At 40.7% G+C, this 18,899-nt stretch overlaps 1 protein-coding gene across 16 annotated transcripts in view; it reads right to left on the bottom strand.

The window, feature by feature from the left end:
- Nucleotides 1-18,899, bottom strand: part of Dock9 (dedicator of cytokinesis 9) — a 276,339-nt gene that overhangs the window by 152,914 nt on the left and 104,526 nt on the right. For 3 of the 16 annotated variants that reach the window (XM_077795141.1, XM_077795142.1, XM_077795133.1), the window contains exon 1: nt 16,706-17,009. The exons of 10 other annotated variants lie outside the window; for them this stretch is intronic. In XM_077795141.1, the coding sequence (XP_077651267.1) occupies nt 16,706-16,831 (126 nt within the window). In that variant the 5' untranslated portion in view covers nt 16,832-17,009. Of the gene's footprint in view, nt 1-16,705; nt 17,010-18,899 lie in introns of those variants that run through there. 3 more of the 16 variants (XM_026399600.2, XM_077795135.1, XM_077795136.1) reach the window with 1 other exon arrangement.

The following is an 18,899-nucleotide window of genomic DNA, read 5'->3' as shown; positions in this document are numbered from 1 at the left end:
AGAATGACTGATTTCAGAGAAAAGGGCCTATTGACAGTGACCCACCTGTCTCCTACGTTAAGAAAGCAAAAAACTCCTGCTTCAACTACAAAACTGTCACAGCATCTGCCTTCTACAGAAGGCCTTGAGTGGGGCGGGGGAGGAGGGAACTTTCAGAGGAGAAAGGCTGGGAATCAAAAGTGGTGAGGGAAGGAAAGGAAAAGGGACCAGACACAGCCACAGGGGTGGGGGTGGGGTGGCAGATAGGCCCCTTAGGGTGCATAGGCAGAGATGAGGGAAGAGGAGGAGGAAGATAAAGAGAGAAAAAGAAGAAACATAAAGAAATGGCAGAAGACAGACTTGGACTTAGAGATGGATCCTTGGGAAGTCATGCTGCTCTTTTCAACCATGGGATAAGAGGATAGTGGCCTATTTTCTATTCTTCTTTAAATGGATGATTCACTGCCACAGCTGTTCACTGCTCTTCAGTGCCACTAAGCTTTTCCCCCACGCTCACAGGAGCAGGAGGGGACAGCCCACTGGGATAGAGAACTGATTGCTCCCATTAAGATTGAGGGCAAGAACATCTCACTAGCAGCAAAATGAAGACTGGCTAATTATCAGACTAGCAATCCCCAACTCCTGGTCTAGAGGAAAGGCTTAACACAGATCTGACACATGGTCCTGGCTTTAAAGCCCATGCTCAGGTTCAGTTATTCCACTGATAACAAAGCTCCAAGGGCAAAGTTCTTAACTTTTTATCTTCAAAAGAAACCCAGAATTACCCAAATCAATGACACTCGTGCATGAACCTACGCAGAGGTCCTCATACCACCATGTTTTGAAGCCCTGAGAATTCATCAGTTTGATTTTTAATACTCCAGGGTGCTGTGTTTCCCTAGGCACTGCGGCGGATGGCCAACACCAAGAACTTATACTGGGTTAACTGCTACTTTTATAGTGTATGAAGAATGTAACTCAAGCTATATACAAGTCCTTCACCTTAAAAGATAGGAAGTTCTTGACTATGAACATTCATTTATCTTGCCACTTACGAAATCAAAAAGGGAGAGATACCATGTGACTTTGGGTCCACAAAATGTCTATAACAGAGGTTCTAGAAGTGGGTTCCAGCTGATTCAGCATCTCCTACAAACTAGTTACAAATATAAATTCTGAGGTCTCACACCAGAGCTGAATCAGAAAATCCAGGAGGGGTACCAGATCTCCAGGGATGTTTGAACAAACTCTCCAGGGATGCTACGGAACTCACATCTATGATGAACCAGGAATGGTATAAGAATTTTTAAATTCACTGAGGAACAACAAACAAACCCAATGCTAAGCTTCATAATCTCCTCAAGGTTACAGACCCCTTGGAGAGCCTAGGCTTGATCTCTCATTCCCCATAAAATGTGGATACGACTTGCTCTCCAAACTTACATTAAGTTTTGTGGGGTGGCTGTAATGTTCTGGAGAATGACTATATGAAACTGAGTTTAAGAAGCCCTAGACTAGTAGGAGAGGCAGGCTTGTAAACATCCAACCCAAGACCAGGAGAGGTGCTGAGTTAAGGGAGGAGGGTGAGCCAACTGCCATTTGTGAGTCCTGAAGTTTCCTCACTTTACTAAGGAAGTGGTGCTTCACAAGTGTGAATGAAGAATGAGAATCATGGGGGAACAAAGGTCTGAACCCCTAACTTGACAATGGAGCCCACCTTAGTCAGGTATGAGCCTCTAAGCCCTGGGCCCAGGAAGCAGGCAATGCTGCATCCATTGTTTCTGACATGAGCCTCCTCCTGGCATCCCTCTCCTGGAATCACCTCCCTCCCACCTCCAAACTATTACAATCCTCAAGCCCCTACAGCCAGTGGTCTACAAACATCATTGTAGCATCAGAGTTCTTCCTCTAAAAATAAATCTTACACAGAGAGTAAATATGGTGAAAAAGTTAAAGTAGACTTGCCCCAGACCCTTTTCAACCACCTCCCTCAACCCAAGGAGAGACAGCTTACCTTTCCCCTATTGCTACTTGGATAGCTGCAATCCTAGGAATGCATCTCTTTGGACCATGGGGTACAACAACCTTCGAACAGCTCATCACCTCCGCTATCAGTGACTTGGGGCAGGGCTGGACCTTGTTATTTCTGTGCAACCTCACCACCCAAGCCAGGACCCAGAGACATAGTTATTGTGAGGCTAATTAGTGCTCCTTACTTGTGTGGCACTCTCTCTAGGGGGTCCCAGTATAGTTTAATGGTTGCTGGGCATCTTGGCTTAGAGCAACTTCTGGGAACATGTACGCTGTCCAGCCAACATCATGACACAGAAGTGCAGGAGGAAAGATTTATGGAGATAAGGACACTTCCTAAGGTGCTTACCAGAGAACTACTTGGTGGTGTATATATATAAGATTAGTTAACTGAAAATGCCCCCCAAATCATATGGCTCACTAAGTTAGGAAGAAACTTAATAAAGATTTTTCCAATTCTAAAAATTCCTATGACATTACCAAATGTGAAGCTGGAAGAAACTTTCCTAAACTCTCAAGGATGCCATATGAATCTTGACTAATCACACCAAGGGAAACACTGAATCATCTGTCCTTGCAATAAAGAATGACAACACAAAATAATAATCATATGAAGAGGTGATCAAAGAACATGAAGCCAAAAATATGTAGGGAAGAAAGTATTACAGAGGTATGTCCAGATTTCATTGATAAAACATGTTGCTTTTCCTGAACTGCTGGGTTAGGTTAGCTTTTTTAAAATTTGTAGTTTGCAGGGGTTTCTTTTCAAATTCTAAATAAATATTTAGCCTTATTTCAATTTTCAAATTTTATTTAGATTTCAAATCTTTTATTTTTCTTAAAGAGGTTTCTAGAATTTTTTTTTAAATTATGGTTTCTCACAAAACCTGGATCTGCCCTGGTTAGGCAGATACCTGATAGCGAAGATAACACAAATTGATTTGTTGGTCAAATCAAAGGCAAGACAGTTCAGTGAGTTGGGGAGCTGAGCTTTGCAGTCATAAGGGGCTGCTATTGGGTCAGCGGAGTTAATGCATATTAAAGGCAGAGCCTGACAAATTGTAGATACATAATAAATGTAGCTTACTGTTATTATTATTAAATATACTGCTTGCATGACAAGGTATTTTCCCTTTATATTTTTAGGTTAATGAGTCACATATATTCAATTATATCAATTGTTTACAAAAACTTTCCTCTACTATCCAGGAACATACGAAATAAAAACAGACAACAATAGTGGGGAGATGCACCAAAAAAAAAAAAAAAAAGCCCTAACATAGAGAAAACTGTACAATAGAGATGACACTGAAATTCAAGGGCTGAGCCCAAAGAAAACATAAATAGATGCTTACATTAAAAGTTGAATTGAGTATTGATGCACTCTGTGTCAGGAGGGACTGAGAAGAACAGCTGGAGGGTAGGAGTCGAGGTATACACAGCAATACTTTAGACCCAACCCAGTATGGCAGCTCCAGTGTCCAGGATTCAGAAGTGCTGCTCACGTAGGGTTATGTGGCACTTAATCAGGAGAAAGATGGAGTCAAGCTTTGCTATAGAGTCAGGGAGGCCCAGGGCCTGCAGACAGTTCTCCTATCAAAGAATCAAAACCCTGGCTCTAAGAAGGAGACCAGCAGGAACGGCCTGAGGCAAGAGTCAGAGGTTACCCACAGATAAACCATGCCTTCCCCATGCCCATCTACCAAGCATAGCAGCTGGAAGCATGGAAACCTCCAGTAATTTTGCTTTCCTCCCACTCACCAATGCTAAAGAGCATGCTCCCATGAGGCTCTGACACCAATGGCTCTTCTAGACCTTTTGAATTCCCTCCCTCCCACAGACATGTGCTGTTTGGGGTGAGGTGGCCCACTTTCTTGCAAACTGAAGTTCCAGATGGAAAAAATAATTTGAAGTAGGGAGTCTCAGCACCAGAAAAATGAGATTCCACAAAATTAATTCACATGTATGAAGCTTTGGAATCATGCTAAAAGCTAAGCTCACATGAACAGAAAATAATAAGGATATTAGGCAAGAGAGCTGCTTATGAACTTTCCAGACTTTCTTGCCTATTTGTCTCTGGTTATTGAATGTTAACATAGCTGAAATCCTGAATGCTACTTCTTGAAATAGCACACTAAGGAAATGGCAGTTCTTGAGGCATTCTATTTTAAGAAATGAGAAATTCATCGTTCCCGCTTATAAAGAATTTAAGACTTCCATGATTTCTCTGCATAACATTACAAGCTACTTGATGGGCTGTGACAAAAATTCTTCATGAAACTTTTCCCATTTACAAAGTGTTTCTCAATGTTGCCAACAGGCACCAGCACTGTTGCTGGGGAAGGGGATATGGCAGGTTGCAATCAAAGATGGGCTTCTGAAGACAAGTGCAGAAGTTTATGGTGCTAATGTTACTGATCCTGCTGCACATTTTAAAAAAGCATGCTTCCAAACAGCTTCTAGATCATTCTCCCTATACATACAAATGAGCAGTCCAGATTAGAATATACGAAATAAAAACAGACAACAATAGTGGGGTGCACTATTGGAAATAGAACAGACAACAACAGGCAGGTAGCCTGGAGTGCACAAACCTTTCTGCACTCCAGGCTACCACCAATGCATAACTCTCACTACAAACTCCACCAAGAATGTTTTCTTCTTTTTTGTGATACTGGGGCTTGAATCTGGGAGCTTTTTTCTTTTCTTTTTTAAAATTTTGAGACAGGGTCTCACTAAGTTGCTGAGACTGGCCTTGAACTTGTGATCCTCTTACCTTAGCCTCCTGAGTCTCTGGATTACAGGTGTGTGCCACTGAACCCAGCAAGAACTTCTGAAGTTGTCAGATTTGAAGAAAGAATCCTCATTTTCCCCTAACTACGGTGGGCACAGGAAATTAACAGCTGCTTCCCCACAAAATATCATGTGTGGTTCTGTGTTCCTTCTCTCCACAGATATTTACTGAGCCTGTCCATGTGCACTTTTGCCTGTCTTTGATACCACTAAAAAGTTTGCAGGCCCTGCCAAAAAGAGCTCACAGTCAAAAGTAAGACATGTAAAAAAGTAGAGCAGAATGAGTGACAACAGTGGGAACCCAAGAGTGGCGTCTGAACAGCTAGAACAAATGTGACCTCCAGCAGCTAAATTATAAACTCCATGAAGGCAAAGCCTTCTCTGTTTGATATGCTGCTTTCTCCAGCACCTAGAACTGCATCTAACAAGGTGTGGTACTCAGTCACTATGTGCTGGACAAATGAAGGAACCCAACAACGTGGGGTGCTTCCCAAAGGGAGCTGCTAGAGTAGAACAACTCGGCCAGGATTCAGGTGGATGAGAAATTCAGGGACTGAAGTTTCAGGATTGCAGAGAAATAGGAGATTGCAGCCCCCAGTCTTTCGTTGAAAATGGAAGCAAATATCTGAAGAGAATTCATTTGAGGGGGTGCCATTGATTAGCTCACCATGGGGCGCTCACCCCTAGACTACAAACTACAGGAAAAGATGAGGCCAGAATGGCAAGTATGCCCAGTAAGAAAGGCACAGATATTCAACAATGTCCCCGCTCCATCTTCCAGCCAGAGTAAGACAACCTCCCATCATCTCCTAATAGATATGCTCCTCTGCCCTTAACCGAGGACTTCAAAACTAGGAGATCACAGCAATCAAGATAAAATCCCATTCTCATTTGGTAATGCAGGTTCTTCTCTGGACTGCTCATTTGTAAGTATAGGGAGAATGATTTAGAAGCTGTTTGGAAGCATGCTTTTTTAAAATGTGCAGGAGGATCAGTAACATTAGCACCATAAGTTTGTGCAAACCCACCCTGAGATTACCCAGTATAGGCCTCTGGTTTTACAGATGAGGCGACTCTGCAGCATGAAAGGGAAGGGACTGTCCTGAAGCCCTGGGAGGACTCTCTCTTGCCCTGGCTCAGGCTCTCCCCTCAGCCTCTACAGAAACATTGTCTGCATTTTGATATTTTTACTTTCACTGACAACATGCATCAATACATGACAGAACAGGAGGAAAGCGAAGTTACCTAAGCTTATTTTTAGAGGAAAGCTCCACCTGAGCATTAAGCCACACAGTTAATGACTTGGAGACTGATGAAAGATGTATAAGGAACACTAAACTCTCAGACATCTAAATATATTTCTCAACCTACAATGTGGTGTTATCCTCAGAAAGACTAACACCAATGATGAAATACTTGCAAATTCAGTTTTATATTATAAATACTAATAAGATGTTGATTTCTCCCTTTGAACAGCACTTTAAAAGCATTGTAATTTAAAAAGTTGTCACTGAATGAAGATTTTATTTCATAAGGCATGTCCATATTAGTAAACCTTGTACACTCAAAATCAATTTGAGAGAAGGAAAAGATTCTCACTTCTGCCTGGCACAGTGGCACATGCCTGTAATCTCAGAGACTTGAGAAACTAAGGTAGGAGGATGGAAAGTTTGAGGCCAGCCTCAGCGACTTAGTGATACTGTGACTCAAAGTAAAATAAAATAAAAAGGGCTGGGGATATGCCTCAGTAGTTAAGGGTCCCTGGGTTTAATTTCCGGAACCAAAAAAACAAAAAAAAAAGACTAAGTTTTGTATTTGTCATTTTTATAAGTACCCATGGCTTTCCAAAATTATTAGCCTATTATAAAGACTAAAAAACTGTCAAATCAACAGCATATGGAAAACGTATAAGAGAAACATAATGGAAATTGAAGTAATTAAAGATAGTAATAATGTTAATACCAATCCACTAGAACTCATTCCTTTGCTCCCATTTAGTCAGCTTTAGTCAGCTGTGCTCAAATGGGGATGCTCCTGAGAATGTTAATGAAGACAGGAAGACAAGGCAGGAATTTAGGGGACTTACTCCACGTTCCATGCCCAAGGAGCCACAAGGAGAGGAAGAGGGACAGCTCTCTTATAGTGCTTAAAACGTCTTTCTTCAGACACAGGGCATGGGTCAAAATATGTCAAGGAAGTGTATAAGAAAAACAGAGAGGTAACAAAGCAGAGAGCCTGAGGGCAAGCCCAGCATCTCTCACGTACATGTTCTCCTAGACACTAATCTGTCTGCCATTTTTATATAGGTGAGAAGCGATAATGAAAGCAATAAAGAAAAAGATGAAACATGAAAGCTGCATAAACAATTCTTAAAATTTATAGTACAGATTCTTTTTTATCCAATATTTTTTTAAGCATATGGCCGAAAATTCTCAGTTCTTCCTAGATCAATGAAAGGTATTTTTGAAACTTTAAAATTGCCAAGAAATTAAACTAAAGCAAAAGCCAGATTCAGTCAGATTTCAAAACAACTGACTTTAAGCTACTTATTTTAAGTTGCTGGATAAGGTGTGGGATGTTCATACACATAACTAACTCCCAAAAGAGTTTCTGCAGACTTTGATAGAAAGGCAGCACAGAGACCAGAGAAGGCAGGTGCTGAGAGAATTTAAATCCTGGTTCCCAATATGTCTACCATTATTGGAGAGGGTACATAGAGGTTCATTATACCAGTCCAGTGGGTCTCAAAGCTCAGTTCCAAACCACAGAATCAGCAGTATCTAGAACTCGTTAAAAATGCAAATTCACCCCAGGACCCTAGAATCAGCAGCTCTGAGTGGAGCCCAGCTCAACAGAAGATTCCGATGCCCACTCAGTGTGACAATTATTCTACTTGCTCATACACTTTTGTGTATGTTCATATGTAGTTCAAATTCAATCTAATGTTAGCCCCAGTGACATACATGCTTTTACCAGATTACACACATCTTATCTCATTAAACTTCCCCCAAAATCTGTGTGGTGACATCATCACTATTTCTCAGATGAGGAAACTGAAGCTCAGGAGCAAGATGATTTAATAAAAGTCACACAGATGGTGAACCTTGGGTCTCCTGGCCCCCAGCCCAGGACCTTCCCCACCACACAGGAGCAATGGGCATGATGTAATTCCAGATTTCTAGAACCAGAAACACCTGCCCAGCACCTCGTTTCCTCCTGCTCTACCCTGGGATGCTTCCACCTCCACACCACCAGAGTCAGAAGCCCGGGGCTTTCTGCCTAGCTCCAAGCTGGTTAGGCTTCAGTCTCACCAATGCGGAGATAAAAGACAAAAAAGACCCTGCTTGAATGACTCTCATTTCCCTCTTCAAGAATATTAAAAATCTTACTCCAAAATACTAAATCTCCCCACCAAAGAACAGGTTTGAACGCTTGGACAAACATTAATGCCAATAGGTAACAGATCATTTATGATTCAATCAAATTCTTCAGGGCACGATCTTTGCAAGGAAAATTTAACCCTACTCTTAAAATCTTTTCTCCCCCTACTGATTTGCAAATATGTTACCTCATCCAGAAATGAGGTAACTCAACTCCCAAAATGACAACTTCCTATTTTGAGACTTTTAAGCTACTAAATGTGTAAATTTATAGAAGTGTACTGCTAAGTTGGGCAGATACTAGCCACGTGTGACTGCTGAGTACTTAAAATGTGGTGAGTCTTAATTCAGATGTGCTATGCCTAAAACACACACTAAATATCGATGACGTAGTGTAATTAAAAGAATGTAAAATACCTTAACATTTTTATAAGCATTTATATTTTAAATGCTGAAACAATTACCATTTTGGAAATACTAGGTTAAAAATCACGTCATTAAAATGAATTAAACCTGTTTCTTTTTACTTTAACATGGTTACTAGAAAATCTAAAATTATATATGTAGGTCATGTTATTATTTCTATAAATTATTACTGACTTGTGAAATTTTAATACACAGATATTTTTAAAAACTTCATGGCAAAACAATGGACAATCCAGTTCCTTAAGTTTTTACTCAGGCAGGTGAGGCCAACAGGCAAATTCAGAGGCAACCTCTGAGAAGCAAGGAATCCATTGCTTTCTCTTCTCTGCAAAGGAGAATCCGAGAAAGGCATTAAGCAAGAGATTAACAATGATCCCCATGCTTAGAAAAAAATGGAGTAAGGAAAGACCAGGCGATTGAGCCTTCAGAGAGGAGAGGTCTGAGGGCGATCATCATTCCTTCCTCCATCTGAACAGTCTTGGATTTGAAGTGGCAAGTGGGTCTCCTAAAAGTGAGCACTAGGGCTCTTGGATATCTTTCCTTTGGGAGGAAACTCAACAGCAGGGGAATCCCCAGCACCTCCCCAGGAAGCTGGCAGGGCCCTGAGAGATCAGACCCACTAGTAAGTGACATGTATATCTGTCAGGAAAGAGAGCACTTAAAACTTCCAAAGCCTCAAAATGTCACTTTAAGAGAAACTGTACCCTGGTTATATCACATTACAGGGCATTTCAAACTTGTGGTAAGTTGAGGAAAAACTATAATTTGTAAGTCTTCTTGATTCTAAAATTATTCTCCATCAGTCATCTGCCATCTGTAGGCTCCTGTCTAGTGTTCCCTAACTCCAATTTCTGTTGCCCTTTTACTCATTTCCAAGTGGCCACCCCTTTCACCAGTCTTAATGGGACATCCCATTTTGCAGCTCCAATGGCCAAAACCCCAAATGATTTTGAATACATAAGCTTAAAACCTGAAAGTAAAACTCTGGGATCCTGAAGGTGACTCCATCATAGGTTATCCTGGGATCAGACACTAACATTGAAACTCAGAACTCAGGCCCCAGAAGATACCTGAGAGAGTATTTACTGGGTGCTTCTCATTTTACACATGAGAAAACTGAAGCCCAGGAGGGTAGGGGGATGGGAGTGGTGATCTGCAGAGACTTCCAGGCAGACAGGGATGAAGGTTAGGTCTCTGCTCTCCAAAGTGCTCTCTACTGGGCCACCCTGGACACAGCTGCCTGGTGGGCAGCCACCACCTTGCACCACTAGCACACACCGAAGTGAAAAACAGCCCCTTCTAAACACTTTGGGGACAACAGTGCTCATTTTACTGATTAAGGAATAAACATTTCAGGATCATGCTGCAATATTTTTTTTAAAAAGAAAGGGAAAAAAAAAAAAAGAACCAGAAAGGAAAGCAACATGCCTCTGGACTCTCAGATACTCCATCAATTGATGCTGCTTCCTGCAAACACTTCCATTCATGCTTCCAACTTCCACTCCCTTTCTCTGTATTTCTGTTGTTTGTAAACTGGATTTTAATCATTTAAATTTTTTTACTTTGCTTGTTCATCTTTACATTCCCAGTGCCAAGCCCAAACAAATAGACTCCTTTTTGTTAACATGTCCAAGCGTAGATCTTAGAAAACCTGACCAGAAGTCTACAATCCTGGCTCTGCCACTCATTAAATGCATTACTCTGAGCAAGTTACCTAACTTCTCTGTGCTCAGTTCCCTAATCATCAAGAGAAGAGTAAAGGGGCTGGGATGTGGCTCAAGCGGTAGCGCGCTCGCCTGGCATGCGTGCGGCCCGGGTTCGATCCTCAGCACCACATACCAACAAAGATGTTGTGTCCGCCGAGAACTAGAAAATAAATATTAAAAATTCTCTCTCTCTCTCTCTCTCTCTCTCTCTCTCTCTCCTCTCTCACTCTCTCTTTAAAAAAAAAAAAAAAAAAAGAGAAGAGTAAAGACAGCAACTGCCTCTCAGAGCTGCAAGGGTTAATTGAAATAATGTACTTAGTGGGCATAAAACAATGTTTGGCCAGAGCAAGGCATTATGTTTTTGTTATTACACCCAAATAAAAGACAACAGGCACACCCTTGCTATTTAAAAAAAGAAAAGAAAAAAAGAAAGAAAGAAAAACCAGCCACAAGCCTTTTTGCCTCCACACTGATGACAAAACATCAAAAAAGAAACACATTAGCATAAGTAAGATTTTAGTTTTCTACATAAACAAGAACCCCTAAAGAGTGGCTCCACATTACAATGAGGTGGGAACACAAGTTATGGAAGCTCCTTCTCTGGGATGGTTTTGCAAGCCAGGCACAGTTAATAAATTTACTCCCACCACTATCTTAGCATACACTCCCCAAAGATTCCTTCCACTGACCACTCCACAATATGATTGTGTGACAGTGGGAATCCCGATCATGCAAACTGTTCCTAGGAAATGTGGGGGTCGCTATACTGACTGCAAAGACAGCAATCCCTGCTTTAAGTGCTAAAAAATCCAAGAGCATTTCATTCCTGAAGCTGATATTATTTCAGTATTACCTTTCTGGGAATTTGGAAAGAATGGGTCTGATTAACACTCATTAGGCCTAAAAATCATCACACAAAAGCTTTTCTTTTCTTTAATTTTGTTGTAGTTGTAGATGGACAGAATGCCTTTCTTTTTTATTTATTTATTTTTTAAAAAATTTTTATATGGTGCTGAGGATCAAACCCAGGGCCTCACACATGCTAGGCAAGTGCTCTGCCAATGAGCCCACAGCCCCAGCCCTGCGAAAGCATTTCTAAGGAACAAATCCCTTGCCTGGGGACAGGAAGGCTTCTGAATCCTCATTATGTGATCCTAAAAGTCTAGGAAATCTCAGGACTTAAAAATATGAATGGAATGAACTAATAATGAATAAGCAAATGAAAGGGATTCACCAAGAGCACAGTGTGAAGGCTCCTGGTTCTGAATAAGTCAAATTCCTGCTTTTGTCACATGGAAATGTGTCTACATAAGGCTTACAGGATCTTCCTTCCTACACCTGCCAGTATTTTAAAACAAAGAAACTACTTATTAAATATCATGGATATAATTAATGAAGTTCTTCTAAAGTAGTTTATGCAAATACAAGAAAACCTATAAAGCAGAACAGTTTCCTAATTTAATCAAGTTAATTTAAAGTCTTACAGGATATTAACAACATGATCATCACCCATCAGGGTTGGTGTCTTCCTTCACTTAGTCTACTATTTCTAAAGCAAATAAAACTTTAGGGACAAAAAAGACTCTCATCTCATTCTTCCCCTCTTTGGGAGAGAGGCTTTCCCAGAAATGGGCTGCTTTGTCCAATCAAAACCCAAGTGCTTTCTGGTCCACTCTACATTGGGCACATGCGCGCGGACATCTCAAGTAGTCATTTTGAAAAGACCCCCGTTTCCCTGTCCAAGGAGAATCACACGAAACACTGGCTGCAAAAAGCAAGAGGGATTTATTGGGACACAGGCGCCTGCGGGTGCCCAGCAGAACCTCAGCCGGAGCTTTGGTGAGCTGGCACACCGGGCTTGGGGATACAGAGATTTTTATAGGGTAAAGGGGCAGTTTTCGAGCGGGGGAAACAATAGGTTTCTTATTAGTTAATTTTAAACCCAGCATATAGGCTACCTAAAGGGCAAAGTTGTTTTTCACTTTATGTTACTGGAAAAGCCACATAAAAGTTACATGTTAGCACTCTGGTCCTCCTGTTGCTGCTCATTCAGGCATGCCTTAGGACCTGGTCCTTTGTGCTTTCTCACCCAGTTACACCTAACTGATTGTCTGAAAAACACCTCTGGTGCCTGCGTAGGTTTGTGACATGCCTCGGTGGTTTTGCAACTAGGCCTGAGGTTGTTGGGCTGGGGTCTTTCAATTTAGCTAGAGTGGCAGTGTGTTTATTGAAACACTAAAGAACTGAAGTTCCATTTTTAACACTTGATGATCCCAGAAAAACAAGAAAAACCCAAAAGATGTCTCTCAAAAGATACTTTTCAAACAATATTGGAGTACACCTTACATGTGAAAACTCAACTCCTCTCTAGTTTCTATTTTGTGTACATACCTCTCAACCCTCAAAATTCCCAAAAGACCTGCACTGAGTCCCTACCTGCCTAGGAAAGAAATCCTATGAAGTGGCCACATTAATAATTTAGAACCCAGCCACTTTTGACTCTGAGGTCCCACCCTTTTCCTCTAAATGACTGGGCAATAACAATTAGAATAAATTATTTCCAGGAACTACTTTACAGAATTTGGAGTCAGAAATAGTTGTTCAAATGTAAGCACAATAACTAACATGTAGACATCGAGAGTATTCTGATTGTTCCTGTTAGTCATCCACAGCCCACAGCCATTTTTCAATGGGTTTGGCAGCAAGCCTGGATAGGAACAGCAAAGTTTCCCCATGCACTTCCTGCATGGCTTACTGTCACAATGCAGGGGACAAGACCCACTTACACAGGTGCCTGTTTAGCCTCTGGAATTTTATAATGTTCAAGTTGAAACATTTGACTTTACCAGCCTTGAACAAGCAGCCAGTGCTAAGGACAAACCCTAAATGTACACCTAGCAGAAGGAGAAACATTATTTCCAGAGGAAACTTCTAATAGAATGTTTATAGAAAAAAGTACAGCTTCTGGTTTGCATAAGTGCTTTAAGATATATTTACCAGTACATTCACTGTTACATGGTTACTAACTGTAAAGAATTTGTAACAAATTGAATAACCACTAAATTGTGGTAGAGACATAAAATGGAATACTATATAGCCATTGAAAATAATAGCATAAAACCACATAGAGTGACAAAGAAAGATGTTCTTTATGTGTTCTGGAGAAAATTAATGCAGAAATCTATTGTACATTCTCAAACACACAAAAACAGCTATGCTTTCATATGCATAAGAGAAAGTCTGGAAATATAAAGAGCAAAGTATTAAGAATGGAGAAAAAGGTTAAAAGTGCTTCTCCCTGCATATGAAAATTCAAGTGAGAGCCTTCTTATCTATTAGTGTAAATATATTGGAATAAGAATATTTTGGGTTTGTGTTTTTAATGAATTCATATTTACTTGATTATAGAAAATTATGCTTTTATCATGTGACGGGGAATATCATGGAATTTTATAAATAGATAAAATATTATCTAATTGAGGCCTTTGATTTTGCAAATGAAAAAGTAGGCCTAGAGTGGTGGCATGTTTTGCTAGTTATACAGCTAGTTGCAGAAAGGGCTTGAAATAGTATTCAGAGTTAGCGAAATCCCAAGAATCTGGCAGTGATACCATAACAACTGAGAAGCTAATTTAAATCTGCACTGCTTACTGGTTGATACATGTGGTTCTGATATTAATAAAAAAAAATAAAATAGCATACATAGTGATTACAATAAAATACAAAAAATGTATTGATTTCTAGCTGTTTGAGATAATAAAAGTGAAACAAAGCCTATAAAATCATTGGAAGACTTGGAAAGTCATTTTTTTTATTTTTTATTTTTTGAGAGAGAGAGAGAGAGAGAGAGAATTTTAATATTTATTTATTTTTTTAGTTATCGGCAGACACAACATCTTTGTTTGTATGTGGTGCTGAGGATCGAACCCAGGCCGCACGCATGCCAGGCGAGCGCGCCACCGCTTGAGCCACATCCCCAGCCCTAAGGAAAGTCATTTTAAATAAAAAATCACATATAATTAAGCATCAAAAAAAAAAAAGTGCTTCTCCCCGCCACTTCTACCCTCTTTTCATTTCTCACTATATGCATTAAGTATTGCTCTCCTTTCCAGACTAGGTAATATTTTCTCCCAAAGGCTATTTTGTGTACATAACTAAAACAAGCAAAACTAGATTTCAAAATGCTACTTCCTGAATAAAGTATGTTACCTATATTTAAATGTCTCTTGGTATAACTCACTCAAATTATAGACTTGGTGATTCTTGCTAAGCACAGGGGCCACTGACATTATACATGAATAGAATTTCAACAAACATCTCAGGGCTGTGTCTGCAGAGTTTAAAAAGTCATCTTGAGAAACAAGTGGCATTCCCAGAAGCTTGCTGAATTCACATTTGCAGTGGGCAGCAGTACACGCAGGTAAGGAACAGGGCTTTGGGCAGAGGCTCTGTTTACTTACTCTGACTTCTCTTATCTGACAGAAGTTCTTTTTATCTTTGTTCCCTGCTAGAAGAAGGGAAACAGGAGCGGGTAAAAAAGGTGTCTTGTATCTCTGTTTCCTTGCCTCTCCTTCACATCTCTGTGGGTGCACAGAGCTGAAGGCTCCATACCACCAGAAGCTTCTGAACCCTGGAGACAGTTCCCACCAGGTACAGTCTTGCACTGCAAGGGAACAGGACCTCCATGGAACTGCCTGCAGTGAGATTTGACCTAACAAGGAACTGAAACATAAGCACAGGAAAAAAAAAATGGGGGGGGGGTACTAGGGAGTGAATCCAGGGGTGCTTAAACACTGAGCCATATCCCCAGCTCTTTTTTGTATTTTATTTAGAGACAGGGTCTCATCAAGTTACTTAGGGCTTCCCTAAATATTGCTGAGGCTGGCTTTGAATTCGCAATCCTCCTGCCTCAGCCTCCAGGTGAATGCACTACCACGCCTGGCTAAACACAGCTATATTATATATATATATATATATATATATCACTAGAAGGAGAAGCAAAATATTTAAAAAGTAACTTAAGTGATTAAAAACAAAATCACATGACATCTCTTTACATGTATTCAATCCTCTAGACAAACATTCCTCCACATCTGGAGAATCATTGAGAGAGATATTTAAGACTATTCACAAGGGAACTGAAACCACACAACTTCCTCCAAGAAAGTCTAAGCTACACTGGTTGGGAGCTTTGAGCAGTTAAATCTACATAGCATGTAAGCAGCTCAGGCAACTCAATAGGTGAAAGAACTTAGACCAGCAGGAAGGAATCCAAGATAACAAATAACATTTCCCAGCAACATATACCAGAGGGTGAAGAAAGAGAAACCTAAATCTCTAAGATGAAAATCTGCAGGGAAAAGACATATTTTATGATTTCCTCAATTCAGGTTAGCAACATAATTTTGAAGGCAATACAACAGAAGGCAGCCTCACCTGTTGCAGAGGAAAGCACTTCGGTTCAAATCAAGTTTGTTTTAGGAAATTTAAGTTCAGATTCTTAGAGATGTTAATTGAAAATTAAGTAAACTAGTAACCACATACTTTATAGTAACAGCAACTGATCCTCTGTGTTTACAAAAAATAAAATAAAACACTATATAAAAGGAGTAAGTACTAGTTTAACAATCCCTTTAACAGATCATTTGAAAGGCTCAATTGTCCCCTTTGCAGTGCATGCTGGTGCTTTTTGCAGCTTGCTTAAAAAATTATGTGCCTTTATTGTACTAAAGAAATTCCGGGAGAGAAGCACAACCTACTCATTGATGATAACAACACAACCGTTTTTCACATTCCTCCCTTACAAAGTCCACCAAAGCACTTGACTTCATCCAAACTGCTAAGACTTAGCAAATGTTAAGAACAGAAACTTCTCTGTCAGCTCGCTCACAGTTTAGGTTCTTTTCTATTTTGTTTAAGGCAAACCTGCTAAAAACAAGTGAGAAAGAGCACATGGAATTTCAACAGTTGTGTTTCTTTAAAACCCCCAATGGTATGTTTTCTCAAAGACATAAATAATGTAGAAAAGGTTTTAATTTTGCAAAGCAGACCTTTTCTAAACCCTACAGTTGGAATTAGAAAGCACCTCCCTGAGTTTACATTTGGAAGCAGCCAGGTAGGACATAATTTTGAACAATACATAACTTCTATACAAAGAAGCCTCCTGGAAACCACGTTTACCCACAAAATGTTAACATTTCTTTCTTTACAAAGAGGAATCAAAGTGGAGCCTAAATCCATCTAAAGAGAAAGAGAGAAGAGGTCCCAAGAAGCAAGCACAGCAAGTTTTAAACTTGAACAGAGGTAAGAGGTGTTAACCTCACATACACAGCACAGTTAAGAGACAGCAATGGTCTACACAAGACCTCTCACAAGCAAAGCCCCTCTTACCAGCACAGGGCCTGGGCTCTCTGCTTCCACCTCTCCTTGAGCAGCATCCTTGTACTGCAGGGGGGACTCGATCACCAGTTCCTTTTTGACACTTCTACTGTTTGTCCTGCATTTATCAGCCTGCATTCTCACTGAAAACACAAGTCAGAAAGCCTGCACCGAGGACAGCTGCGAGTCCCTGGCTGTGCACGCATGCCAGTGGCCTGAGGAAGGAAAGGAAACTGGCTTCCCAGGCACGAGGGTCAGCAGCATCGGCTGGATCTGTGGAGCCTGCGGGGAGGGAAGGCATGACAGCAAAGGCCAGCCTCCAGGGGTGTTACTACTGCTCGGAAAATGGGAGGCTCCTGCTAGCTGGCCAAAGAAAAACAAACCCCAAACTGAACAATACACAGTGTACTGACTCTTGGATAAAGACCGCCCTTATTGTGTCTGTTCCACACGGTGTGGGCCAAATCAATCCGAATCCAAATAGTGCAGTGTTTAAAAGAAAACCAGTCACAGTGAGATTCCTTCATAATTACTTCCAATCTCAAGCTTACAGAGCTTGGAAGCCAGCTAGGTCCTCTGGCAGTTCCAAAGCCTTATAGTTTCAGAATTCTTTCATTTGTGTTATGGCTAAACACCAACTGCTTGGCTGATGATCAAAGAAGGAACCAGCAACCAGCAAGGGTGTTCCCACGAGGTACAGGAGTAGGAAGAGCTTCTCCCTGAACAACAGACTCCCAAATCTGACATAGCTACAGTTTACACATGCCAGGAAGATGACACTATGTTTAATAAATTCATGTTCTGTTCAGGAAAACATGTACGTGATGATGGGCACTTTCATTAAACAGAATATTCCTTTAAATATACCAACAAAGGTGCAGGAACCTGAGGGTAAATATGCCCAGTATTAGGTACTGAGAAGACCACAGAAAACATAGGGAGCTTGGGCCAGCTGGGAAGGCAGGGTGAAAAGACATCATCAATGACAAAAGAATAGAATTAATAGGGACACACATAAAACCCAGAACAGTAGCTGAGTCATCATTCCATGGTTCAATGCTAATAGCATCCAAAATATGTCCTACCCAAAAGTCTGCTATTTTTATTATTTCACATATTGATGGTAATTTTTTTTTTTTTTTTTTGGTACCAGGGATTGAACTCAGGACCCTTAACCACAAAGCCCCATCTACAACCCTTTTCTATTTTTTATTTAGAGATAGGGTCTGTCTTTGAATTTTCAATCCTCCAGCCTCAGCTACTGGGATTATAGGTGTGCACCACCACACCTGGCATGTAGATTGATTTTTTTTTTTAAGAGAGAGAGAGAGAGAGAGAGAGAGAGAGAGAGAGAGAGAGAGAATTTTAATATTTATTTTTTAGTTATTGGCGGACACAACATCTTTGTTTGTATGTGGTGCTGAGGATCGAACCCGGGCCGCACACATGCCAGGCGAGCGCGCTACCGCTTGAGCCACATCCCCAGCCCCAAGATTGATTTTTTTTTATAAAAATCATCTCCTAGGAAAAATTAAACACAGGTATTAAAGTATGTATTAAGAAGTTACATGGAAAATCAGCACTAATGATGAGATTCAGTATTACTCTGGGATATTCCTGGGACACTATCGAGCTTCTCCCATTTAATTTTGCTTTTTATTTCCTTGACCGGAGGAAGCATTTAGTAACAGTAGGCAACAGTAGTAGTGGCAAGGAAACAATGAATCTAGTTGTCATACAACAACAATAGTTGCCTTAGGTACCCTGCCCTGGAGGAAAGAAAGCAACTAGTAAGTATTTGAGATCAGGCAGAGGGTCCCACTTTCCAGGTAAAATAGCTGAGGCCAGAAGGACTCAGTGCAGTCTGTGCAGAAGCTGAGAAGCCACCCTGTGCCTACACAGCCTCTTCCTTCCCACAGGGCCGGCATTGGCTGTTTCCCTTCAACAGCCAAGCTTGATCACTTAAATAGCGGAGATCTTCTGAGTGTGGATATTAATTTTTTAACAAATCACAAGAGATTAATAAATCTCTTATAAAAATAGTAGTGGGCTGGGGCTGTAGCTCAGTGTTAAAAATCTACCTTTATAAAGTCACAAGAGGACAGAAAAAACAACAGAGTTTCAGTTACATATACACAGTTTGAAAGATCAGTTAAATCAAAATTCAGAGATGTTCTCGACACCCTAAGAAAGGACGATGCCACAA

The sequence above is a fragment of the Urocitellus parryii genome, chromosome 2 (genome assembly GCF_045843805.1).
Source record: "Urocitellus parryii isolate mUroPar1 chromosome 2, mUroPar1.hap1, whole genome shotgun sequence".
NCBI classification, from domain to species: Eukaryota; Metazoa; Chordata; class Mammalia; order Rodentia; family Sciuridae; genus Urocitellus; species Urocitellus parryii.
The sequence above is the reverse complement of the archived record's forward strand: the minus strand, read 5'-3'. Positions and strand labels throughout refer to the sequence as shown.